This window comes from Portunus trituberculatus, chromosome 12 (assembly GCF_017591435.1).
Source record: "Portunus trituberculatus isolate SZX2019 chromosome 12, ASM1759143v1, whole genome shotgun sequence".
NCBI lineage: Eukaryota > Metazoa > Arthropoda > Malacostraca > Decapoda > Portunidae > Portunus > Portunus trituberculatus.
The window spans coordinates 800,248-827,454 of NC_059266.1; the positions used below are offsets into that span (position 1 = coordinate 800,248).

Genomic DNA, 27,207 nt, shown 5'->3' on the forward strand with positions numbered 1-27,207 from the left:
TATATATATATATATAGAACTAATGCATTTTGTCTATTGCATTTATTAATATAATATTATCCTACACATAAATAAGCTTTCTGTCCAGCCAGGTGTGTGTGTGTGTGTGTGTGTGTGTGTGTGTGTGTGTGTGTGTGTGTGATTTTGTACCTTCATACCACATCATCCTGGAAGTCTTTGGCACCTGTGGCCTGCCTGACCTTGATTACTATGTAGAGTTTGTGTATGTCAACTTCCCTGCAAGCTACTCTTTATACTGTGATACCTGGGCATTAGTGTGTGTGTGTGTGTGTGTGTGTGTGAGAGTGGGTGTTTTCAGTTTCTGCACAAAATGTTTTGCTGGTTTTTCATGAAATGCTTCTTCTGGATCTGTCAAGTAGAGGTGTTTGTGCCAGCTGTGAGAAATGAGTACAGCTGTGAGGTCCACTATTGCCACCAAGGAATTTTCAAACATCTTGCCTTTGTTAAAGTTATCAGTTTTCATGATTCTAGTAACAATTTAACAGGGATCCTATTTTGTCACTGGGAGAAAAACAAGCTGTTGTAAAAGTCATGATTGATTTGAAGAGTGTTTCAGTGATTTGAATAATAATCTAACTAAAAGTCTTCATCATTAATGGAAAAGGACTTTGAAAATAGTTTTCATGAGATAATTAAACATTTCAAATTCTGGTTCTGACAAACATATCTGTATACTACAACTAAAAATTTCCATAATGAAAATTTACTCAAAATATTTCTGACAGCCATTTTTTTCAACTTGTATGTGGTATAACATGTGTGGACTATTGAGGGTGGAATGTTGGTGCAAAAAATTTATCTGGAAAAGTTATGGTATATAATCACTCTGTATGTGATACCAAGCTCTCTAAAAGACATGCTCAACTTATTTTGTAAGTTTGAAAAAAGTATTTGACTTTTGTATAGTTTGACTGCTGATGTTTGATTCTCAAAATTATGTTCTGGCATTCAGAAAATTCTCACATTCATTAGTGACTTGCTTCACTATATGTAGGGGAAAAATAAACTCAGTGTGAGTGTAAGTCCTGTGCAATTCCCTACTTTACACATGACAGGGGACCAGAACACTATTACCTCCAGTCACCACTAACTTATCCACTGTGATAAGTGTTCAAGTGTAAGGTAATGCTTAACTTAAAGCCTTCATGACTGCAGGTATTGTTCAAACACCAATACTGTATACAGGACAAACAGCTTATAGAAACTTGCATTCATAGTAATTCATGGCACCATATAAAGAGAAGTGTAAAGCCCATATGTGAAGATTTAGTACTTTAGGTCCTGAGTAAATTACGAGTCTTCTTAGAGGAGACATGGACATGACTAACAATGTGGATATTTCTGGTCTGCTCTGTACACCTGTGCAGTGTGATCCTGTGTGAGTTTGCTGCCTGCTTCCCATGACTGTATGTCATGGGAGTCATGGAAGAGGATGATGCACAGTTCTAATTCTTGGCACAATTAGCCATCACTATGTATCAGGCTGAGATCTGCCTGCTTCAAAAGCAGTAGAACTAAGACGTTACATCTTGTTTCATAGAAATGAGAAGTCTCATATTACCAACCCATTCCCTGCACAAATAAAAGCACAATTGTTAAATACTTATATATATGCTTATATATTCCTTGTGTGATGAGGGTAGTATACTCTGACTGTAAAGTAAGAAATTTTTACAAAACTGAGAATCAGAAGGTTGGAAGTGATTGTTTCCCTCTCCTTGACCTAACCTGATTTCACTATGCCAGCCTCCTCCGCTGCATCAATACACTATCTGGGTACTTTTTGTGGGTCACCAGTGCAAGCTTAAATGTTGCCAGAGGTGAGGCGGTAATGACAAAAGGCAGAAGGGTCAGGACTCGCCTTGGGCAGGGATGTGTGCCAGCAGACAAATGCACAGAGTCGGTAGATTATTAATGTGCTACTTTCACTTCCTCTGTCAGCAACCCCTTAATCTGAAATCTTCTGCTGTGAATCTATCATAAATCTAGTTAGATCACCAACAGATTAGAGAATGAAAGATTGCAGGAAGAATGTCAAACAGTGTGAGTGAGTTGTATGTTATGTATTCTGGTCCTGGCCACAAATGTACCTCCCATGCAATTCCATCTTTTCTTTAGGGTGTTCAGTTGTTCCTGCAGGTGTGATGCCCTAGTCAGGTGCAGTACAAAGGTGTATCATGTTTGTATGTGTGCCAAGGTGTACACACTTATGAATTCTGTGCACATACCCTTATAGCCTCACATATGTGCACCACTTTATGTACACACGAACTCTGTTATGAAGTAAGCTGCTGTGTGTATTCTGTGATTACTAGATGTATGTGTGTGTATGTGTACATTCAGGGTGATGTGTCAAAAGTCCACGTCTTTCTGCAGGAGACTTATAATTGTCTTGCCGTTACTTTAGTTTAGGACATCATGGTGTTTTCCAGGCCGTGTACAGTCCTTGTATGGATTCATGACAAATTAGGGAAAATAAATATATTCCTGTGATCCTTGGTTTTTGTGTCATGGAAGACTAGTTATAAGAATGAATAGAGAAGTTTTACTCAGTTAGACTATAATATTTGTTGGCACATTAGATGCACTTTTTTTCTTGGGGTGTAAAAAAGTATCTGATGTCATTTAAAGGTTTTACAATGGGATGATGTAAGATTACTGTTGTGGGGCCTCCCTTCTGAAGGTAATTTTTTATGCCTTTTATAAGTAGGAAGGGAATCGGCAAAAGGCAACAGAAACTGCAATTTAAAAAAAGCACCCACTGAGATGCTGGTTCTCGAACATGATCAAACGAGTTCACTAAATGTATGAGATAATTGTCTTGAAACCTCCCTCTTAATAAGTTCAAGTGACAGGTAGATAGAAATACAGAAGACAAACTGTTTTAGCTAGAGATGTAAAGTGAAGTTTCCAGTTTAGATTATAAGTAAAGGACAAACTGAGGATATCAAGTATAGAAGATGGGGACAGTTGAGTGTCTTGAAGAGGGAATAGTTGTCTGGAAGGTTGTATGAGTTGATAGATACAAGAATTGAGTTTGAGGCATTGAACAATATGTACTAGGTTTGCTCTGCCCCAATCAGATTGTCAGAAGGGTTATCTGTATTGAATAAACTTAATGCACATTTTAAAGGAAAAGACCCAAACATTGAACAATTTGTAAAATTGGATGGAACAAGATTTTTGTTCATATGAAATTTATGAAAGGAAAATAAACTTTGACAAAGCTCACCAAATATATGAAAGAAGCTACCTCTGAGTACGCTGTGCTATCTGACGCTACCTAACTCAGATGACACCAGTGATCCACAGCCCAGCACTGGAGCACTGGTAACCAATAGATTTTTGTTTTGTAACCAAAATGTTTCCTATTTTCCTCAGTATTTTACATATTTGTATGTTTTCCAAATATCAAATAGTAATATTGATTCCTCAAAGTGTACTATGCTGCACATATAGTGTTTGACGTAAACCTAATAAAAAAATTACAAAAACTAGTAAAATGTGTTGTAAGATTACAAATTAATAAGATGAAAAAAATTACATCATTCAACTGTATAATATATCTAAGTTCATTACAACAAATTGACTTACAGCCAGATTAACTTACAACTTATCTGTCTGTCATAAGTCAATGACCTGTACAGTGTTAGGTACTCACTGTGTTCCAGGGTGTGTAGGCCTCTCACTGGCTGCCCTGAGCCAACCACAACTGTGACCACCACCACCTTGCCATCTGTCCCACATCTCTTCATCACCTCAGCCAAGGCTTTTGACACACACACCGCTGGTTCCATCGTAGCATTTCCAAGCAGTGTCTGCAGCTGGAATGGTTTCAGTTGTATTGAATAATGACTGAAACCATTCTTTAATTAAAAATCATAAATACAGACTAATCTTGAATAAGCAATGTTCCTCAAAACTTGTTTGTAAACTGAAAATTTATAAATTGTGAACAACTAAAGAAATTCAATTTGTTCCATTTAAAGCATTCTAAACACTTATAAATAATTTTGATTTTTATATATAAATAAAAATTCTGCATTCAGGTGAAGGAAAAGGACAAAACTAGTGATTTTATTAATAACTTCAAACATTCTTAAATTGAATGTTCATAAAGATAAATTCATCTCTACATGCATTTATCTTATGCCTTTTCCTTTTTGGAATCAACTCGGTCAATCAGGATATTGTGCAGAAGGAATTCAGAATAGTCTTACATTGGCAACATAAAACACCTCAAGAAATGTAGGTTAAAGAAAAACAAAACACTTTTCCCATTTCTTCAGTCAGCACAGTAATACATGGCAGAGTAATGAGCAAAGGAGTAGTAGGTAGGTAGTTAGTAAGTGGGAAGGTAACTAGTACACAGCAAGACAACACTCAGGATGGTCATGCACTCCCTCTCTCCCTCCTTCAATAGATGAGTCAGGTGAGGGTAGTTTGGGTTTAAGTTGTCAGTGAGGGAGCAGTGCCAGGAGCAACTACCACAGTGCCTCATTCAAAAACAAAACAGTTGTGTGCTGCATGTTGTGAGAGTTGAATTTCCTCACTTTTTTTTTATATACCATGTGGGCTTTTCATGGGAATTTATAGGCTAAAGGGGATACTTTTTGGGGTACCTCCTATCTAAAAGCCCACCCGCTAGGAAACCATTGCCAGAAGTGATGAAGCCCAACCTACACTTGGACTGTGGACAGGATTTGAACCAGTGGGCTTGGAGGCCCCTCGGACCCCAAAGCACACATAGTTACACTGCACCATGGCGGCCCCTCATCGGCATGTCTAATCATAAAGTTAGTGGGTCATTTGTTCAACTTTAAAACAGCTGAAGTAGCCAAGAGGGAAAAACTGATTAGGAAACTAGCATAGATCTTGATTCCTATTAATCCAGTCCAGTCTTCTTCTAAGTGTCTCTTTCAAACATAAAACTGGTGTACTGTTTGCTCCATTTTTGCATGGCTTGAGTTGCACAAATTAGGAAAAACTGAATGGAAAATACACATAGATCTTTTATTTCTTTATAATCCTGGCCAGAGTTTTCCTCATGACTTTTTTTTGGGTGGCATATAAACATGCTATGATTTGTTCAGCTTGTGGGTGTCTGGTATTGCTAAGAAGTGGAGAGACAAATAAATAGAAAATCAAAGCACCTTTTCATTCCTTAACTTATCTATTTTTCTTTCTTTTTCTCCTTGTTTTGTTTAAACATAAAATTGTAATGGATTAGCAGTGGGTGGCAGTTAGTTGCTGGAATATGCGCAGTACAGTATTATTCCTCTTTCCTTATCAATTTATTACGTTTTTTATACACATCAGGTTTCTCTTCACGACCTTGACAATCTGCAAACCTTACACATCACCAGATATAATAACAGTTCCATACAAACAAACAACTACATAAACTAAGCATTACTAAATACAACTAAAAATCACCATTAACAACATTCTTGATCATTACAACAATACAACCAATTCAACCCACCATTACACTTCCATGTTGTCTCATAGTCGGAGGCAAACCACTACAAACATCGTCACTAAATAAATAGATAACGAGCATTTAACAACACTCCTCTGATTACTACAACCACCAAAGCAAGCAATTCAACCCACTATTACTTCCAAGCGGTGTAATAGTCGAAGACAAACCACTACATTGTCACTAATTAGAAATACATAACCAGCACTTAACAACACCCCTGAACGCTACAACCACCAAAACGAGCAATTCAACCGACCATTACTTCCGTGCGGTCTCGTAGTTGGCAGTGAGCCACTCCACAGTCTCACGGACGCCCTGCCTGATGGGGGTGAATTTGAAGTCTGGCAGGTAGGAGCGCAGTTTGGCATTACTAGCGGTCTTTTTGAACTGGCCGTCAGCCTTGGAGGTATCATGTGTCACTGAACCCTTAAAACCCATCTCCTCCATCACAATCTCCGACAGCTCCTTGATGGATACCTCGTCTTCCTCATCGACTGCAAGATGTGGGAGAATAATATGAGTTTGTAACATGGCAATGGTAAAACCTTTCAAATTACATAATATACATTTTCCATCATCTTTGTGTTCCCTGTATTGTTCATTGACTACAGTGTGCGGGAGGAAAATATGAATTTGTAATAGGGGTATGTAGTCTTATGTAAAAAAAAAAAAAAAAAGAGCCCTCTGTTTACAGGGTGTATGTTTTGCATCATCTTTGTGTTCCTTGTAATAGTAAATCATGTTAGATATGGACGAAGAGAGCCAGTCTGATGGCACGGCCCTGGCCTGGCCTGGCGGGCTTATATTCGTTACGTAAATAATTTTGAAAATGACCTCTCGAAAAAACACCGCCAGACCCGAATGCTTTACATATTCTGACTTGGCACAAACTTTAACTAACACCAAAAATATAAAGAGATTCCAAACCCCAGTAATATTAAAGATTTTTTCAAAAGAACTATAAATAAATTGTTGGAACCTTGACCCCATATCAAAATATTAAAATGTCTGGCCATTGTCACTTCAAAGGAATGGAAACACTTTCAAAGATATGAACAATCCTTTACAACACTTTTGAGAGAGTTGGAGCTCGAAATAAATCATTCACAGGGGGTACCAACAAAGCTATTATTGGAACATTAACACCGTTAGAAAACAATTCCACTCTCCACTAATTCCACTGACCAGGCATGTAAAATACTTTAAAACAAATCAAATTTTTTTAAGAAACAATAACAACTTGATACTGGCTCAGATAAAAATTTTCCTTGGGCGCTCCTGAAAATTTGGCGCCAAAAACGCCCTTATTTAACACAAAAAATAACGCTAACAACATGATGCGTCCCACACACGCAAGGAAAACACTTCAAACACAGCGAAATACTTGTAAAAAGCATCAAATCTTCAGTCCAAATAAATTGTCTAGGAATAAAGAAAATAATCGTGGATTCTGGGTGGGCTGGAGCAGACATATCCAATTTGGTTGGCGGCGGGACCGTAGAGGGATCGACACCCCGTACCTTTACCTCGCTTAACCCTTCACCAAACTTAAACCTGGCCATGGCGGCTGTGTCTTAATGGCTCATATGAAAGCTTAGGAACGCGGCTGCACGTTGAGACAACATAGACATGTAATATTGAGAGATAAGGCAGGAAATGTCTGATATACGAGGGAATAAGAGATGCAAGATGGCGGCGGGATCAGTTGTCGGGTGGGTGGACCTCACATAAAAACATTTAAAGATAGCACGAAAGGCATTTGATGATTTATCCTGAGTTATCCCTCGGCTGTGGCTCGCCTTAAATAAACACTCACTCTGATAACGTAGTCCTGCTTCTGTGGTTGAGTTTCGTGGCGTAATCCAGCGATAAGATGAATTGGAGACGTGGAAACACCAACGCAGTCTTGTTATTGTCACCAGAACTTTAAAACACTCATGAAATCCCGTACGAGTCACTTCAATCAGAGCCGTTTGAGTGTAGAAATCTTGTTAATATATCACTACAATCGTAAAAACACTTAAAACCCCATGTCAAATCAATCGGAGGCTTTTAAATGGGGCAGTAGCTGCTAACTCTAACACCTGTCGTCACGAAAGACTGAGTACTGAGAGTGGGAGGGTGGACAGCGCCGTGCCGCTGCTGTCTGACTTAGCGAAGCCTCAGTCGCCTTATTAACTAGCATATTACTTGCCATCAAAGTGGTATTGTCACTACTGCATAGCTAGGTAGTACAACTTGTCCTATACTTACATTCGTACTAATAAGAATTATATAATTAGGTATTAAGTAATGTGAATCTTGCTGGTTCCTCTTAACGCGCGCATTAACTATAATATGACATTTTGATCAGGAATGTCTTAACCAGGTTACGGCGTGTTACTCTACGCTTGTTTCTTCTTAATGTAACAACCATCAAGCAAGCATAACCAATGTGTCTGCATGCCTGTATCTTTCCTTAAATCGGAAAAAAAGGCAACGACTCGGCCCTAAAATACAATTACTTTTCTTCAACTGACGACATCACAAGGCCTGGAACACTTGCTATTCACTTCTAAATACAACAGACTTTAAGGAACGAGTGGCTATGTAATGTTTACTGGGCGTCAGAACAGGAAAATATTCAGTTTAGTGTCCCCTTCAATTATGCGATATGCATGAATTAATAATAGGAGCGTCTTTAAGCATTTACAAGATTTGTGTAGGTGTGGTGACAGTTTGGAAAATGTGGTGTGTGTGTGTAATTCACTGTTTGATCTGCTGCAGTCTCTGACGAGACAGCCAGACGTTACCCTACGGAACGAGCTCAGAGCTCATTATTTCCGATCTTCGGATAGGCCTGAGACCAGGCACACACCGGGACAACAAGGTCACAACTCCTCAATTTACGTCCCGTACCTTCTCACTGCTAGGTGAACAGGGGCTACACGTGAAAGGAGACACACCCAAATATCTCCACCCGGCTTGTGAAGCCAGAGGACCGAGGTATATGTGTGTGTGTGTGTGTGTTAATCTGTCACCACCCCCACCACTACTGCTTATTAATGTAAATATTATTGCTACTACTACTACTACTACTACTACTACTACTACTACTACTACTATTACCACCACCACCCTCACTACTACTACTACTACTACTACTACTACTACTACTACTACTACCATCACCACCATCAACTTCACTAATTTTCAGTCCCTGATGGTGGATGCGTACGTGTGCAATGTTTTGAGGTACGAGTTTGTTAGAACTATCTATCTATCTATCTATCTATCTATCTATCTGTCTATCTATCTATCTATCTATATATATATATATATATATATATATATATATATATATATATATATATATATATATATATATATATATATATATATATATATATATATATATATATATATATATATATATATATATATATATATATATATACACACACACACACACACACACACACACACACACACACACACACACACACATCTAGGCCTGTGTATCAAGAATATGAGCTTAGGTCTAATAATCAATAGCACAAATGTACAATACAAGCCTATTGACGTCAACCTGACAACTGTGACGCCCAAAATCGTCGCCCCCAATAAGTGCCGCCCGGAGCAGACCACTCCCCCTCTGTCCCCCGTTAGCTTCGCCAGTCTCAGCAGTGATAGAACTTTTCAAATTATTACTGAGGTTTTGAAACTCACTGAAAACCACATTGAAATCTCACAAAAAAATAATAATGATAAATAAATAAACAAATAAAAATAAATAAATAAAAAAAACTTTTGAAAATTCATTGAAAATTCTAAAAAAAAACCCTTGGAACTCAACTTGAAAGCACTGCAAACTCTTATAAAACCAATGAAACTCTCCTTAATTTTTTTTAATACCCTTTAAAAATTCTCCTAAAAACACCCTTAAAAACCCAACATCTTCCACTAAGAATAACTACACTGGATCCTGTTAAACGAAACCAAGACATGACCTCAAATCTTGTAAAAATAACACAACCCACACCCTAGAGAACTATGCCCTAAAGTGACTTAATGTGACCTAACGTGACATACCACACAGCAGGATGGGGTTCACATCATTGTACTCTCTGATGGCCCAGATGAGAAGGCGGGCCAGATCAAGGGAATAGATGAACTGGCGACGGGGTTTCCCAGTGCCCCAGATTGTGAAGGGGGTGTTGTTCTTCTTGGCCAAGTAGATCTACGGGAGAAGATGCAATGGTGGTTGATAGTAGTAGTAGTAGTAGTAGTAGTAGTAGTAGTAGTAGTAGTAGTAGTAGTAGTAGTAGTAGTAGTAGTAGTAGTAGTAGTAGAAGTAGTAGAAGTAGTAGTAGTAGTAGTAGTAGTAGTAGTAGTAGTAGTAGTAGTAGTAGTAGTAGTAGTAGTAGTAGTAGTAGTAGTAGTAGTAGTAGTAGTAGTAGTAGTAGTAGTAGCAATAATGATGATGCTATACATAATTTAATTATGTACTGCTACCACTACAACGTACTTAGTTAACTCCCTCACACAACTCCATTCCTTATTCCTTCCCCCACTACTATAATTTACTCATTTCATTGTGCGAAAATTCCTGGAAATGCCTAAAAAAAAGATGATAAATGAGGTAGAAATATCAACAAAAATAATTAAAGTTGTCAAGGTCTCTCACACTTAAAACATCTGTAGCCTAACTTTTTGCTATAAATTTAGGTGCGAAAACTGCTTCAAAGTAGAGATCTGACTACATTACATTATATACCAAAACTTCACGACTCAGCTCACATACCACCACCGCCACCACCACGCAGCGCCATATACCTTGTGAATGAGGCCAGTCAGCACGTGCCCGTCCTCGAGGTTGTAGTTGTCATAAGGGCCGTACACGTTGGTGGGAATGGCGCTAGTGAACATGCAGCCGTACTGGTCGTGGTAGGTGCGGTTCATCACGTCGATCATCCTCTTGGCCATGCTGTAGCCGTAGTTGGACGGGTGTGGTGGCCCGTTGTGCACCTGCAGGTTGTGAAGGAGTGAAGGTGGTGGTAGTGTGATTCTGTGTGTGTTCAATGTGTGAAGGTGGTGGTAGTGTGATCGTGCGTGTACTCAATGTTCTTTTATGTTTGTAGGACATGGTGGTGATATTTAATTTTACTTCTAAGCTAAATTTCGAAAATAAAAATCCACACTTAACTTTCTATATCATATATATATATATATATATATATATATATATATATATATATATATATATATATATATATATATATATATATATATATATATATATATATATATATATATATATATATATATATATATATATATATATATATATATAAGAAATACATATGTGAACTAAACACACACACACACACACACACACACACCATGGTCTCGTCAATGGGGTAGGTGGTCTTGTCCGGGAAGATGCAGGTGGACATGCAGGAGATGACCTTTTCACACCAGCCTCCTGGCTTACTTGCAGCACGTTCTGGTTAATCTGCATGTTGATGCGCTATGGGAAGAGTGAAGAATATATTAGTTTTCTATTTATCTATTCATTCTATTTTCTTTTCTATATGAGGACAAGACAAGGCCGTTATTCTGAAACGATTTACTCTCTCACCATAACTGTTTTCAAAGGTCACAGGGATGATTCGTCGGGCTTTCAAGTATTTTCTCCTATCGAAGATGTAAAAATCTTGTTAATTTGTCATCATAAAACCGCAAAGCAATCTTAAAAGTCTGTGTTAGTTCAACTAGAAGTTTTTGAGTATAGTAAAGAACCAAAGCAGAGGAGTCTCAGAATTTTTTGCAGGTTACAGCGCCACACTCACCAGAAAGTCACACCCGTACTTCATGTTGCTGAACAGACCCCCGACTTTCGCCGCCAGGTTGATGACATGCGTGGGACGGTGCTTCTTGAAGATCGCCCGCGCCTCCTCTATGTTCCTGTGGGCAGAGGGATGCTCATATTGGTAACTAGAGTTATCTAGGAAGGCTTGTCTTACGTAGAGCGTTCAGCTGAGATTGGTAAGATATGCATTCATCAACTTCGCATCTGCTTTTAATTGACTCTCATGAAAGTTATTCGGGTTTTGAAAGATACGTGTTTTCATTGATTGACTGACTGATGTATAAGTAAACAGATACATAGCTACCTGACTGACTGACTGTATGAATGAATGCATTAGTTGATAAATCGATTGACAGACTGATTTCCTGTACAGTACAGTACAGTACAGTGGAACCATGCGCGCTTTGGGGTCCGAGGGGTCTACAAGCGCACTGGTTCGAATCCTGTCCACGGTCCGAGTGTAGGTTGGGCTTCCTCATTTGGGGCAACGGTTCCCTAGCGGGTGGGCTTTGAGATAGGAGGTACCACAACAAGTATCCCCTTTAGCCCATAAATTTCCGTGAAAAGCCCTCATGGTATATATATATATATATATATATATATATATATATATATATATATATATATATATATATATATAATAATAATAATAAATAAATAAAATAAATAAAATAAAAGTATTGATCGACTGAGTCATACCTGAGGTTGCCATCCTTGGAGCTGAGGAACACCCATGTTTCCTCGGGGCGCTGTTCCTTCTTGGCCACAATCTGCACAGCGTTACCCACCAGACCCGTGGCCCCAGTCACCATCACCACCTTCTGCTCGCCACTCATGGTTCAAGGGATGTGCTGTGCAAAGAATAACATTAGACAATAGAGAAAAAAAAAAAAAAAAAAAAAAAAAACTGTGATACTTTAAAAACATCAGCAAAAATAAAGAGGACTGAATAGAATAGCGTAGCGTTTACACACACATGCTTACCTGGGAAAATGCTGAGAGAAGAAAGGCATAGACTACTATCACACAAGGGTTTATAAGCACAAGCGAAGTCTCGCCACACAGCAAAGAACAAACAGGTGTATGTGGTGTGTGCAGGTGTTCGACTAAGATACGTGGCCTGGTATACGTGTGGCGATCTTTTATTGTTACACCATTGAGTTACCATACACACACACACACAGACACACACACACACACACACACACACACCGGCCACATCAAAACACCACTTCCTTGAGTTGGTTTCTGACTATTATTTGGTAGTGTGAAAAATTCATGGCATATGTAACTTATATTGTTGGTTCACACACACACACACACACACACACACACACACACACACTGACGAATATACGTAGTAGTATAATAGTAGTAGAAGCAGTAGTAATAGTAGTAGTAGTAGTAAGGATGATGATGATGATGATGATGATGATGATGATGATGATGATAATAATAATAATGATATAACAATAATAATAATAATAATGATAATAATAATAATAAATAATAATAATAATAATGAAAACAACAAAAACATCAATAATAATAATAATAATAATAATAGATAGTAGTAGTAGTAGTAGTAGTAGTAGTAGTAAGGATGATGATGATGATGATGATGATGATAATAATAATAATGATATAACAATAATAATAATAATAATAATAATAATAATAATAATAATAATAATAATAATAATAATAATAATAATAATAATAATAATAATAATAATGAAAACAACAAAATCATCAATAATAATAATAATAATAATAATAGATAACAATAACAACAACAACAACAACAACACCCAAAGCGAGCAGATGACGTGGAGCCCTAACTCCCTGAAATAACAACAGCAGCAGCCCTAGCAAATTCAGCTGGACGTAACTTATCACTTCCTACAGCTGTGCGGGTGGGAGATCTGCCACGCGCACTACGCTGGCCCGTGCACCCACCACGTGCCACGCCCTCCGCCACCTGTGCGCTGAGAGGAGGGAGGAGCGGGGAAGGGTGCAATTGCCACTGGGAGTGTATCTATATATCGTTGGTTTCTTTTGATTCCTAGTATTGTTACCTATTTATTTGTGTATCAGTCTATTTGTCTGTTGATCTATCTATTGAGATAACAAAGACATGCTACGGTTTATTTCACCGTCGTAGTAAGTTAGGGAATTCATGTAATATTATAATGGCTGTCCTCTTTTATCAATTAAGCAAAGGCGCGTGTGGAGGGGAAATTTGTTGATATACAGTATATATCTCCAGATCTACCTTTTTTTTTTTTTTTTAATATAAGACGACAAATTGACAAAAAAAAAATTGAATTAAAAATAAAACTAAAATAAAAATAAAAGCCCACTTTAGTTGCAAGTCTCATGTCTAAGAATTAACCAAAAGAAAAAAAATAATGTCTTGAGATTCCCCCCCTTATATTTATAATGTCTTGCTCTCATTTATTACTAACCATTTTCATCTTATTCACTTCCTTATCTATATACTCCTATCCTCATTCATCACCTCTACCTCTTGTAGGATACCTGACCCTTATCTACCTGTCTTCTACTCAACCTGCTTCTCCATTACCACTTCCTTTCCATGTGTATTGCAAAGCTCATTAATCACTACATGTCTGGTGCACCTCTCCCTACTCCTCTTGCCTCCCACTAACATTTACCACACTCACAATCACCATTACTACATCTTCCACTGCCACTTGTGTTACCACCACTCGCAGACTACCATTATGACTATTGCTACCAGTGTTAACTTCTCACTACCCACTACTACTACTACCTCTACAACCACTCTCCCATCACCACTACTCACATTGCTACCACCACCCCAACCACAACCACCATCACCAAAGTATCCATACACCAGCTGACATCCCCTTCAAGAGTTGCCTGGGCATCACTTGTTGACTTGTAGAAATAGGAGGGAGAAACTTACGATCTGTCCACGTTGATGTGAAAAAAAATAAGCATGTGAAGTAATAGAGATGTAGATGAATGATTCTTGGATAATGGTGATGTCTTGGTTGTATAGTTGATAAGGTATAATGTAAGACAGAAGTGCAATGCTGCAGAGCTGTGGACATGTTGGTCTGTCTCATATAGCTATCAGTATTTAAGAACATACAGGGACTCGAGAGAGATGTATATCCTTCCAGCCTGGCAGAGTGTTTGGCCAGCCTGTGTCAGGCTAATAGAGAAACAAAATTTATGAAAGGAGGCAATATAAGATTTCCCAGCCAGATACAGTGTTTAGTTGTTATGTCCCAATAATATAGAGGAACTACATTTATGAAGGGAGACATTTTCCTTCTTATATCCCCTAATAAAGAGGAATAGTGTTTATTCACAGAGCCACCACACATTTTCCAGCCTGTTTGTGTTGGCTGAGCTATGTCCCACTAATAATAAAGAACAATGTTTATAAGCAAAGCAAGCACACATTCTTCCAACCTGGCAGAGGAATGATTGACTAAGCTATGTCCCACTAATATAGAGGAACATATTTACACAAAGGAATTCACAAATATACTTCTTCAGTATGTATTATATTTTTTTCCACGGTGATGATAGTAATAATACAAAGAGTCAATCCAATGCTGCAACAAACTTAACAGTACAAAAAGACGTGGAGATACTGCGAGTAATCCTTAATACAGCTGCTGAGTACTTCTGCCTCTGTTGTCTTCCTGCCTCTAGTAAATCTAAGGCCCGTATTTAAAAATTTTAAACAGAATTCTAAAACACTGCTCTCTAACCACAACTATTTCCAAAGGCCACAGAAATGATCAGCCAGGTTCTCAAGAGTGCTTCTCCAGTAAATAATGCACAAATCTTGTAAACCTGTCACTGGAACCATAGAAACACCCCTTAAAACCAATGGCACCTCAACTACAGCCTATTGAAAATGGTGAGTTGCAGAAGTGTTTCAGAATACAGTCCTTTGAATTATCTTTCAGCTCATTACTAGGTACCGAGTTACAGCTTTGACTTGGAGGGCTTAGAGGACACAGGGATGAGGGGCCGCATCAATGGGTACAAGGCCAGTCCTTGCTTGAACTCGGGAATGTCCGTGATTACTTCAGGCTGGTGGTGGGAAAGGAGGAAAGATGTTAGCATGTCAGGGATAGATTTGATCCTTCAAATATGGCTTATCAAGCTAAAATAATGGTTTTCTTTAATAATAGACTTCAGATTATGATTTCAAAAGATTATACTCCACAGAAAACATTGCATGATATGGGATAGACAATGCTTTGATCTATATGACTCCTTAGCTTAAGATTATAGTTTTGTGTATATTCTGGTTATAATTTTCAACACTAATGTATAATCAACAAAATGCATTAAAGAGTGTATGGGTAGGAATTAGCAGTAAGATGAGCAACTTAACAATTAATATAAGTGGTGACAAGTGAAGAGTAGAAGAGTGTAGGAGTGCTTAAGAAGCAAGAAATTAAATTGTCATTACATACAAGGTAAGATGAGATGAGTGAGGTGAGGAGGGAGAAGAGTCAAGGTGAGGTGAGGTGAGATTACATCCTGCCAAGATCAAGACATCATGAGCAAGAGAACGAGAGTGGGACTATTAAAGAAGGTGCTGTATGAGGAAAATGACACAGAGAGGTGATGGGCAAGAGAAAAAGAGTAGGAATATCACAGAGAGTTTGAGAGGAAAGGATGAAATGGTGTGGGGAGAGGAGCAGGGCCTGGTGAGGAACAGCTGGGAAGGTTGTGGCCGGTCACTGGATGGTCTTGCAAGGCACCTGGTGGTGTGTGACGGCCTTGTGGCCACACCATATGCACGTCGTTATGTTGAGGACGTGCACGTGGTGTGACCGCAAGGCAGAGCACACTGCTGCCTTGCTGCCTTCCTGTGCAGTCACTGTGCTCTGTGAGATGCTGCACACAATGCAGATGCTTCTCATGACACAGCCAGATGTATGCAAATCTAATGAAACAATGCCTTGTGGCGTGTGATAGCCTGTGCGATCACACACTCTGCATGTCGTTATATTGAGGACGTACATGCAGTGTGACCACAGGGCAGAGCACACTGCTGCCTTGCTGTGCAGACACTGTGGTGTGTGAGGCACTGCACACAATGATGCTTCTTCCCATGACACAGCTAGACGTGTGCCTTGTGGTGTGCAACGGCTGTGTGGCCACACACTTTGCACGTCGTTATATTGAGGACGTGCACATGGTGTGACCGCACGGCAGAGCACACTGCTGCCTTGCTGTTGAAACAATGCCTCGTGGCGTGTGATAGCCTGTGCGATCACACACTCTGCATGTCGTTATATTGAGGACGTACACGCAGTGTGACCACAGGGCAGAGCACACTGCTGCCTTGCTGTGCAGTCACTGTGCTCTGTGAAGTGTTGCATACAGCACAGCTGGTTCCCATGTCGTAGCTGGATGTGTGTCTGGTGGTGTGTGACGGTCTTGTGGACACACCCTCTGGACGTCGTTATATTGAGGACGTGCACACAATGTGGCTGAAAGCCAGACACAGCACAGCTGTTCCCATGACACAGCTTGTGGTGTGTGACGGCCGTGTGGCCACACACTTTGCACGTTGATATACTCGTACTGAGAATGTGCACATGGTGTGACCCCAGGGCAGAGAACACTGTTGCCTTGCTGCCTTGCTGTGCAGTCACTGTGCTCCGTGAGGTGCTGCACACAGCACAGATGCTTCCACTGATACAGCCAGATGTGTGCCAACCATATGAAACAATGTCTGGTGGTGTGTGACAGCTGTGTGGGCACACACTTTGCACGTCGTTACATTGAGGACGTGCACATGGTGTGACCGCACGGCAGAGCACACTGCTGCCTTGCTGTGCAGTCACCGTGCTCTGTGAGACACTGCACACAGCACAGCTGCTTCCCATGACATAGCTGGACATGCGTCTGATGGTGTGTGACGTCGATATATTGAGGACGTGCACGCAGTGTGACCGCAGGGCAGAGCACACTGCTGCCTTGCTGTGCAGACAATGTGGTGTGTGAGGCACTGCACACAATGATGCTTTTTCCCCATGACACAGCTGGACGTGTGTCTGGTAGTGTGTGACGGCCTTGTGGACACACACTTTGCTCGTCGTTACATTGAGGACGTGCATGTAGTGTGACCACAGAGCAGAGCACACTGCTGCCTTGCTGTGCAGACACTGTGGTGTGTAAGGCACTGCACACAATGATGCTTCTTCCCATGACACAGCTAGACGTGTGCCTTGTGGTGTGCAACGGCTGTGTGGCCACACACTTTGCACGTCGTTATATTGAGGACGTGCACATGGTGTGACCGCACGGCAGAGCACACTGCTGCCTTGCTGTGCAGTCACCGTGCTCTGTGAGACACTGCACACAGCACAGCTGCTTCCCATGACATAGCTGGACATGCGTCTGATGGTGTGTGACGTCGATATATTGAGGACGTGCACGCAGTGTGACCGCAGGGCAGAGCACACTGCTGCCTTGCTGTGCAGACAATGTGGTGTGTGAGGCACTGCACACAATGATGCTTTTTCCCCATGACACAGCTGGACGTGTGTCTGGTAGTGTGTGACGGCCTTGTGGACACACACTTTGCTCGTCGTTACATTGAGGACGTGCATGTAGTGTGACCACAGAGCAGAGCACACTGCTGCCTTGCTGTGCAGACACTGTGGTGTGTAAGGCACTGCACACAATGATGCTTCTTCCCATGACACAGCTAGACGTGTGCCTTGTGGTGTAACGGCTGTGTGGCACACACTTTGCACGTCGTTATATTGAGGACGTGCACATGGTGTGACCGCACGGCAGAGCACACTGCTGCCTTGCTGTTGAAACAATGCCTGGTAGCGTGTGATAGCCTGTGCAATCACACACTCTGCATGTCGTTATATTGAGGACGTACACGCAGTGTGACCACAGGGCAGAGCACACTGCTGCCTTGCTGTGCAGTCACTGTGCTCTGTGAAGTGTTGCATACAGCACAGCTGGTTCCCATGTTGTAGCTGGATGTGTGTCTGGTGGTGTGTGACGGTCTTGTGGACACACCCTCTGGACGTCGTTATATTGAGGACGTGCACACAATGTGGCTGAAAGCCAGACACAGCACAGCTGTTCCCATGACACAGCTTGTGGTGTGTGACGGCCGTGTGGCCACACACTTTGCACGTTGATATACTGAGAATGTGCACATGGTGTGACCCCAGGGCAGAGAACACTGTTGCCTTGCTGCCTTGCTGTGCAGTCACTGTGCTCCGTGAGGTGCTGCACACAGCACAGATGCTTCCACTGATACAGCCAGATGTGTGCCAACCATATGAAACAATGTCTGGTGGTGTGTGACAGCTGTGTGGGCACACACTTTGCACGTCGTTATATTGAGGACGTGCACATGGTGTGACCGCACGGCAGAGCACACTGCTGCCTTGCTGTGCAGTCACCGTGCTCTGTGAGACACTGCACACAGCACAGCTGCTTCCCATGACATAGCTGGACATGTGTCTGATGGTGTGTGACGTCGCTATATTGGGGACGTGCACGCAGTGTGACCGCAGGGCAGAGCACACTGCTGCCTTGCTGTGCAGACACTGTGGTGTGTGAGGCACTGCACACAATGATGCTTCTTCCCATGACACAGCTGGACGTCTGTCTGGTAGTGTGTGACGGCCTTGTGGCCACACAATTTGCACGTCGTTACATTGAGGACGTGCACGCAGTGTGACCGCAGGGCAGAGCACACTGCTGCCTTGCTGTGTAGTCACTGTGCTGTGAGGCACTGCACACAACACAGCTGCTTCCCATGACACAGCTGGATGTGTGTCTGGTAGTGTGTGACGGCCTTGTGGCCACACAATTTGCACGTCATTACATTGAGGACGTGCACGCAGTGTGACCGCAGGGCAGAGCACACTGCTGCCTTGCTGTGTAGTCACTGTGCTGTGAGGCACTGCACACAACACAGCTGCTTCCCATGACACAGCTGGATGTGTGTCTGGTAGTGTGTGACGGCCTTGTGGTCACACAATTTGCACGTCGTTACATAGAGGACGTGCACGCAGTGTGACCGCAGGTCAGAGCACACTGCTGCCTTGCTGTGTAGTCACTGTGCTGTGAGACACTGCACACAACACAGCTGCTTCCCATGACACAGCTGGATGTGTGTCTGGTAGTGTGTGACGGCCTTGTGGGCACACAATTTGCACGTCGTTACATTGAGGACGTGCACGCAGTGTGACCGCAGGGCAGAGCACACTGCTGCCTTGCTGTGTAGTCACTGTGCTGTGAGGCACTGCACACAACACAGCTGCTTCCCATGACACAGCTGGATGTGTGTCTGGTAGTGTGTGACGGCCTTGTGGCCACACAATTTGCACGTCATTACATTGAGGACGTGCACGCAGTGTGACCGCAGGGCAGAGCACACTGCTGCCTTGCTGTGTAGTCACTGTGCTGTGAGGCACTGCACACAACACAGCTGCTTCCCATGACACAGCTGGATGTGTGTCTGGTAGTGTGTGACGGCCTTGTGGTCACACAATTTGCACGTCGTTACATAGAGGACGTGCACGCAGTGTGACCGCAGGTCAGAGCACACTGCTGCCTTGCTGTGTAGTCACTGTGCTGTGAGGCACTGCACACAATGATGCTTCTTCCTATGACACAGCTGGACATGTGTCTGGTGGCGTGTGACGGCCTTGTGGACATACATTATGCTCGTCGTTACATTGAGGACGAGCACGCAGTGTGACCACAGGGCAGAGCACACTGCTGTCTTGCTGTGTAGTCACTGTGCTGTGAGGCACTGCACACAGCACAGCTGCTTCCCATGACACAGCTGGACATGTGTCTGGTGGTGTGACGGCCTTGTGGGCACACCTTATGCACGTCGTTATATTGAGGACGTGCACGCAGTGTGACCGCAGGGCAGAGCACACTGCTGCCTTGCTGTGCAGACACTGTGGTGTGTGAGGCACTGCACACAATGATGCTTCTTCCCATGACACAGCTGGACGTGTGTCTGGTGGTGTGTGACGGCCTTGTGGGCACACACTTTGCTCGTCGTTACATTGAGGACGTGCACGCAGTGTGACCACAGGGCAGAGCACACTGCTGCCTTGCTGTGTAGTCACTGTGCTGTGAGGCACTGCACACAGCACAGCTGCTTCCCATGACATGGTTGGACATAAAAAAGTAAGTGTGTGTGTGTGTGTGTGTGTGGGGGGGATGAGGTGGTGTGAGGAGAGGAGCAGGCCAAGGTCAGATGAGGACCAAGGGTGCCAGAAAGAGTATAGTAGAAGACGACAAGTGGTGTGAGAGACATGAAGGTAGTAGCCACACCCTTTGCACGTCATTATGTTGAGGACATGCAAGCGGTGTGACCACAGGGTAGAGCACACTGCTGCCTTGCTACACAGTCACTGTGCACAGCTGCTTCCCATGACACAGCTGGACACATGTCTGGTGGTGTGTGACGGCCTTGTGGTCACACACTATGAACGTCGTTCAATTGAGGACGTGCACGCAGTGTGACCGCAGGGCAGAGCACACTGCTGCCTTGCTGTACAGTCAATGTACTCTGTGAGGCTCTGCACACAGCACAGCTGCTTCCAGTGACACAGATGGATGTGTGCAAAGCTAATGAAACAATGCATGGTGTGTTGCACCACCTCTCTTCCACAACTCATTTATAATTACTGCATCTCATGGCATATAGGACACACCTTTTTCCCAAAATTTGGCCCCAAAATTATCCAGCATCTAACATGTGAAGTTGAGACTTCCTGTAGGCTTATCTCCCTGCTGGTCACTAACCTTGCTTGCGATCAGTACTTCTACCTACCTTAACAGCATGCATCAATTATTTTATTGCTGGTATTACTGTATTACTTTAAAACAAATTATTGTAAAAACTTAATGCAATCGAACCTGTGAGGCTGTGATGCATGTTTATAAAAAATATCAGCTGAGCAGAACCCTGACTCGATGCCATCTGGTGGTGAGAAGTAACAAAACACATCAACATCCTCACCATTATGGCAGCAGGAGGAAAAAGATCCAGCTACACAATCTCCTACAAACTACAAGTAGTAGATTACGCCAAGAAGCATAGCAATAGAGCATCAGCAAGAGCTTTTGGGCCACCACCTACAAAAAAAATTAAATGTGTCTGGTGATAGCAAGAAGACCAACTTAAGAGCACAAAGCTATACAGCAATGTTTTCTGCTATAGCTTGAGTGTCTTTGCAATATTTGCTACTTTTGATTTTTTTTTGTTTCATTTGCTATGTTATACAATTACAATACTATTGAGATATTTTATTATACTTACTACTTGTCTGTAATGCCACCTTGCTTTTCCAGCATTGTTTTCTGTGTGTGTAATGTGCTGCTAGATTCCATTCAACAGTATATGCTTATATACACTATTTTTTTTTTTTTTTTCCTGAATTTGACCTGCTGAAATGAGGATGCATCTTATATGCTTGTGTGTCCTATATGCCATCAAATATAAGTTAGGTTAGGTTAGGTTAGGTTAGGAGTACATACATTGAAAATTCCCATCAGTTAAGTTAAGAAGCAATTTTTGCATATACAAAGCTGAGAATGCTGAACTGTGAATAGGTGTGGGAATACTGTATTTCCTAAGACAACACTGCATATCACCAGTTCTAGTTCATAATGAAGATCACAATCTGGAGGTTAGGGACAAGAGAACAAGAGTGGAAATATCACATAGAGTTTGAGAGGAAAGGATGTGGTGGTGTGAGGAGAGGAGCAGGGCCTGGTGAGGAACAGCTGGGAAGGTGTGGCCAGTTACTGGATGGTCTTGCAAGGCACCTGGTGGTGTGTGACGGCCATGTGGCCACACCATATGCACGTTGTTATATTGAGGACATGCACATGGTGTGACCGCAGGGCACAGCACACTGTTGCCTTGCTACGCAATCACTGTGCTCTATGAGGCACTGCATACAGCACAGTTGCTTCCCATGACACAGCTAGACATGTGCAAAGCTAATGAAACAATGCCTGGTGGTGTGTGACGGCCTTGTGGCCACACCTTTTGCACGTTGTTATATTGAGGACATGTAAGCAGGGCAGAGCACACTGCTGCCTTGCTGTGCAGTCACTGTGATGGTCATGTGGCCACACCATATGCACGTCGTTATATTGAGGACGTGCACATGGTGTGACCGCAGGGCAGAGAACACTGCTGCCTTGCTACGCAATCACTGTGCTCTATGAGGCACTGCATACAGCACAGTTGCCTCCCATGACACAGCTAATGAAACAATGCCTGGTGGTGTGTGACGGCCTTGTGGCCACACCTTTTGCACGTTGTTATATTGAGAACATGCACGCAGGGCGGAGCACACTGCTGCCTTGCTGTGCAGTCACTGTGCTCTGTGAGACACTGCACACAATGCAGCTGTTTTCCATGACACAGCCAGATGTGTGCAAAGCTAATGAAACAATGTCTGGTGGTGTGTGACAGCCTTGAGTTAAGTCTATTAATCTGGACTAAAATTATATGAGATTTGTGGTGCACGACCTTCCTTTTCTGAAGCCAAATTGCCTTGGGTTGAAAATGCTATTTTCCTCCAGATGTTTTATCCATCTTTCCTTGATTACTTTCTCACATATCTTTTGCTATGATGCTTGTTAGGGATATTGGCCTGTAATTTGTTGCATCTTCCTTATTTCCTGCGTTTCTTTAGTATTGAATTTGCAATTAAGTTTCAGATCCTCATTGTACCTGTATTATGCTGACACAGTTTCTCTATTTCATGTTCATTTTAATCTTTTCGACTTAAAATCTATAGAAGAGTTTTGGCTGGTCTTTACACTTGCCAGTTATATTCTCATAGTTCCTCTTTCTCCATATTTGTACATATTAATTTCTTGCATTATTATACTCTTGTCATTTTTTCAATTTTTGCATGTCATTATATTGAGGACGTGCACATGGTGTGACCGCAGGGCAGAGCACATTGCTGCCTTGCTGTGCAGTCACTGTGCTCTGTGAGGCACTGCACACAGGACAGCTGATTCCCATGACATGGTTGAACATAAACAGAAAAGAGAGAGAGAGAGAGAGAGAGAGAGAGAGAGAGAGAGAGAGAGAGAGAGAGAGAGAGAGAGAGAGAGAGAGAGAGAGAGAGAGAGAGAGAGAGAGAGAGAGAGAGAGAGAGAGAGAGAGAGTGTGTGTGTGCACTAAGAGTGTGTGGGTAAGAGTCAGCTGTGAGGTGAGTAATTCAATACAAGAGAAGAGGAGCAGAATGTGTGTGTGTGTGTGTGTGTGTGTGTGTGTGTGTGTGTGTGTGTGTGTGTGTGTGTGTGTGTGTGTGTGTGTGTGTCAATACCTCTCTCAGCGGCGGTGGGAGGGAGAGGCCATCATCAGGTTCGGTTCGGTTCACAGTATCGGGGTGACCTGCTCCACCCGAGGCCATAGAGATCACCTGTACACACAGCTTCTTCCTCTGAGATGCAGTGCTGTTCACGAATCGCTGTGGAAAGACATTCAGACATGTTCCCTGTACATATCTTACTCAGATCTATTCTTGGGATCTACTCCAGGTATGGGTAGAAGTCCTGAGCAGCTGAGTCTATTGTGGTGCTAAGTCTGGTGCTCTATGCCCTCGAGACCTTGATGCTAAGATGTGATGGAATGCTTGTGCCTAAATGTGTGTGTCTGTGTCTGTGTCTGTGTGTGTGTGTGTGTAAATTTGATCTCTCTGCTATGTAATTCCTAAAGATGTCAATGAAGTAAAAATATAAATCATCATCATTTCATCTCCCTCTACATCTAATGATAATTAGAATTTTGTTATCGCTATATAAATTTAATGTAATATCCACTGTTACTGTGACTACCACCACTACTACATCTACCAAATCAAGGAGCTCTGGTGACTAAAGTACAAAACATAAGAGAAATGTAATGCCATGTCACTTCACTCATGTCAGTCCACACATCTTCCTTCAAATGCACTATAGTCAATCAGTACCCACACCCCCTCATATCCAACAGGATGAAAATAACAGGGCTCAACACACCACCACCTGAATGCATTAAAACCAACACTCTTAAGAACACATTACAATGAGTGTAAGCACAAGAAGTCCACATAACAAGGATTGAAGTTCTCATGCACATCATCTGCTTTTTGACACTTCCTAAGAGTGAGATTGGCACCATATTTTAAGTATTCTTTAATTGTTTCTGATCTCTGCATTGTCTTTGACTTCCTTCCTTTGTGGTTCTATCACAATCCCATTATCCTCATCTCATACATAAATAATAGCTTATAAAAGGGCTGAATTAGAATCAATCATATGCAAAATGAGTAAATGTACAACATACATTGTAAAATTTGGTGACAAATAAATGTATCAAGTAGACCTTACAGAACACTGATACATTGACTTAGTACATGATGAGAGAAAAATAAGGCTACTAAAATATATTTAGTTTCCAGTCACACAAAACACGCATACAAACAATAACTTTGTAGCAATGACTACACACAAAATTTACACTCACACACACACACACACACACACACACACAAACAAAAACAATGAAACTTTCATTCACAAACACAAACATCCAAACACTAACCTTATAGAAGTCAATCACATCGTCCTTGGTGAGGGTGCGGAGGTGGGCCACTTCCAGGGCGTCACGGTCAAAGTTATACTGGTTGGACGTGATCTCAGCCCACCAATTGCCTGTGAGGTGTGACAGCTTCTTGGGCCGTTCCAAACGTCTGCTGGCCAAAGCCTCACGGTGACGCACAAAGTCCTCCTCTGGCAGCTTCTCTAGGTTGTCCTGTGGTGGGAAAAGAAAAGTGAATTGAGAGAAGGCATAGAGATGAGATGTGCTGAGAGAATAGAGGGCATGTTGTGAGGACTAGAGAGATGAAAAGATTTGCTGTGAGAATAACAAAAATTCTTATCTCTAGGAATCAAGAACAAAGTGCCCTGTTAACTCACTCCCATCTTGTTCTGAAATACCTAACAAAAACTCTTATCTCTAGAAATCCCAAACAAACTGCTCTCAATACTCAATGCTACTCAGTGCTGAAATGTCTGACAAAAACTCTATCTCTATTAAATCTTAAACTAAGTGCCTTGTAAACTCTCTCTCATCTAGTGCTAAAATGGCCGACAAAGTCTCTATGAATCCTAAACAAAGTGCTCTCTTCACTTACTCCCATCTTGTGCAGGAACGCCTCTATTCTGGAAGTGAGGTACTCAGGGTGTCGGTCGCCCTGCACGATGATCCGCAAACCTTGAGTGCCATTTGCCCTTCTAATGCCACACCACACAATGTACCCAAGCTGCTCCTGTGGGAGAATAAGGAATGTTAAGTGGTGTGTTGTGTCAAATAATGAGGGTGTTTAGGGGGTGTGTGTTAGTGAATGAGGAATGTTAACCTCTTCAGTACCATGACATGTCTTCATATTTATTCTGGTTACTATTAGGCAATTTTATACAGCTTCAGAAACTTGTGTGGGGATTACAATAGTTAAGACTCTGAACCATTAATCTTCTGACCTCCATAAACCTTTCCTAATGTAACATAAATTGTCTAAATCATACTGAAAACTCATAGTAAAAATGCATCCCAGTACTGAAGGGATTAAGTGGTGTGAATAATGAGTGTTTAGGAAGACTTCATGAACAAAATACCGAGGCTAGGTAAACACACACAAACAAACATATACATCTGCTTTGCTCTATGAGAAAAAAACACACACCAACCCTAACTCAATAAAACACTAAGGACCACACAAATGGAGAGAGAGAGAAAGAGAGAAAAAAAATAAATAAATAAATAAATAAACAAATAATAAATAAAATAGAATAGAATAGAATAGAATAAAATAAAAAAATAAAATAAACCACACACCATCCCTGACAGAGCAAAACACCCCAGAGCCACACAAACAAGAGGCAAACACACATACCTTTGTCCTTAGCTCATCGAAGGCTGGCTCAGCAAAGATCTGGCAGAGGAGTTCCAGTAGCATGTTGTTGTGTGTCTCCTGCATGCCACACTGGAAGTACGTCTCCACTGCTGAACTCTTGTGCACTGAGTTCTCTGCCCTGTACATCTGGCTGCTCCCTGTGGTGGATAAAGGGACAGTGAGTGGTGATGTGAGGTGCGGTGTGGGAGGTGAAGTGGCTGCAGTAGTGGATGAAGGGATTTGAGTGGTGTGGTGTGAAAGTGAAGTTCCTGCAGTGGTGAGTGTTGTGGTGGTGGATGAAGTGATGGTGATGTGGTGGTGGATGAAGTGATGGTGATGTGGTGGTGGATGAAGTGATGGTGGTGTGACGGTGGATGAAGTAATGGTGATGTGACGGTGGATGAAGTAATGGTGATGTGACGGTGGATGAAGTAACGGTGATGTGACGGTGGATGAAGTAATGGTGATGTGACGGTGGATGAAGTGCTGGTGATGTGGTAGTGGATGAAGTGATGGTGATGTGGATGGTGGATGAAGTAATGGTGATGTGGTAGTGGATGAAGTGATAGTGATATGGATGATGAAGTAATGGTGATGTGGTGGTGGATGAAGTGCTGGTGATGTGGTAGTGGATGAAGTGATGGTGATGTGGATGGTGGATGAAGTAATGGTGATGTGGTAGTGGATGAAGTGATAGTGATATGGATGATGAAGTAATGGTGATGTGGTGGTGGATGAAGTGCTGGTGATGTGGTAGTGGATGAAGTGATGGTGATGTGGATGGTGGATGAAGTAATGGTGATGTGGTAGTGGATGAAGTGATAGTGATATGGATGATGAAGTAATGGTGATGTGGT

General features: G+C 42.0%; 2 protein-coding genes across 3 annotated transcripts in view; both read right to left on the reverse strand.

The window, feature by feature from the left end:
* Positions 1–5,020: 5,020 nt before the first annotated feature.
* Positions 5,021–12,498, reverse strand: LOC123502920 (GDP-L-fucose synthase-like). Its single transcript, XM_045252209.1, is given in 8 exon segments — positions 5,021–6,000; positions 9,578–9,725; positions 10,322–10,513; positions 10,888–10,952; positions 10,955–11,015; positions 11,338–11,452; positions 12,057–12,208; positions 12,342–12,498. Coding segments are annotated over 7 exon segments (954 nt in total). The 5' UTR covers positions 12,194–12,208; positions 12,342–12,498; the 3' UTR covers positions 5,021–5,764.
* Positions 12,499–14,907: 2,409 nt separating this feature from the next.
* The window catches only part of LOC123502918 (insulin-degrading enzyme-like), a 33,010-nt gene continuing 20,710 nt past the window's right edge, over positions 14,908–27,207 (reverse strand). The window contains exons 15-19 of one of the 2 annotated variants that reach the window (XM_045252205.1): positions 26,351–26,508; positions 25,592–25,726; positions 25,000–25,209; positions 23,741–23,884; positions 14,908–15,458 (exon numbers count right to left, since the gene is read on the reverse strand). In XM_045252205.1, the coding sequence (XP_045108140.1) occupies positions 15,351–15,458; positions 23,741–23,884; positions 25,000–25,209; positions 25,592–25,726; positions 26,351–26,508 (755 nt within the window). In that variant the 3' untranslated portion in view covers positions 14,908–15,350. Of the gene's footprint in view, positions 15,459–23,740; positions 23,885–24,999; positions 25,210–25,591; positions 25,727–26,350; positions 26,509–27,207 lie in introns of those variants that run through there. The other variant, XM_045252207.1, reaches the window with a different exon arrangement.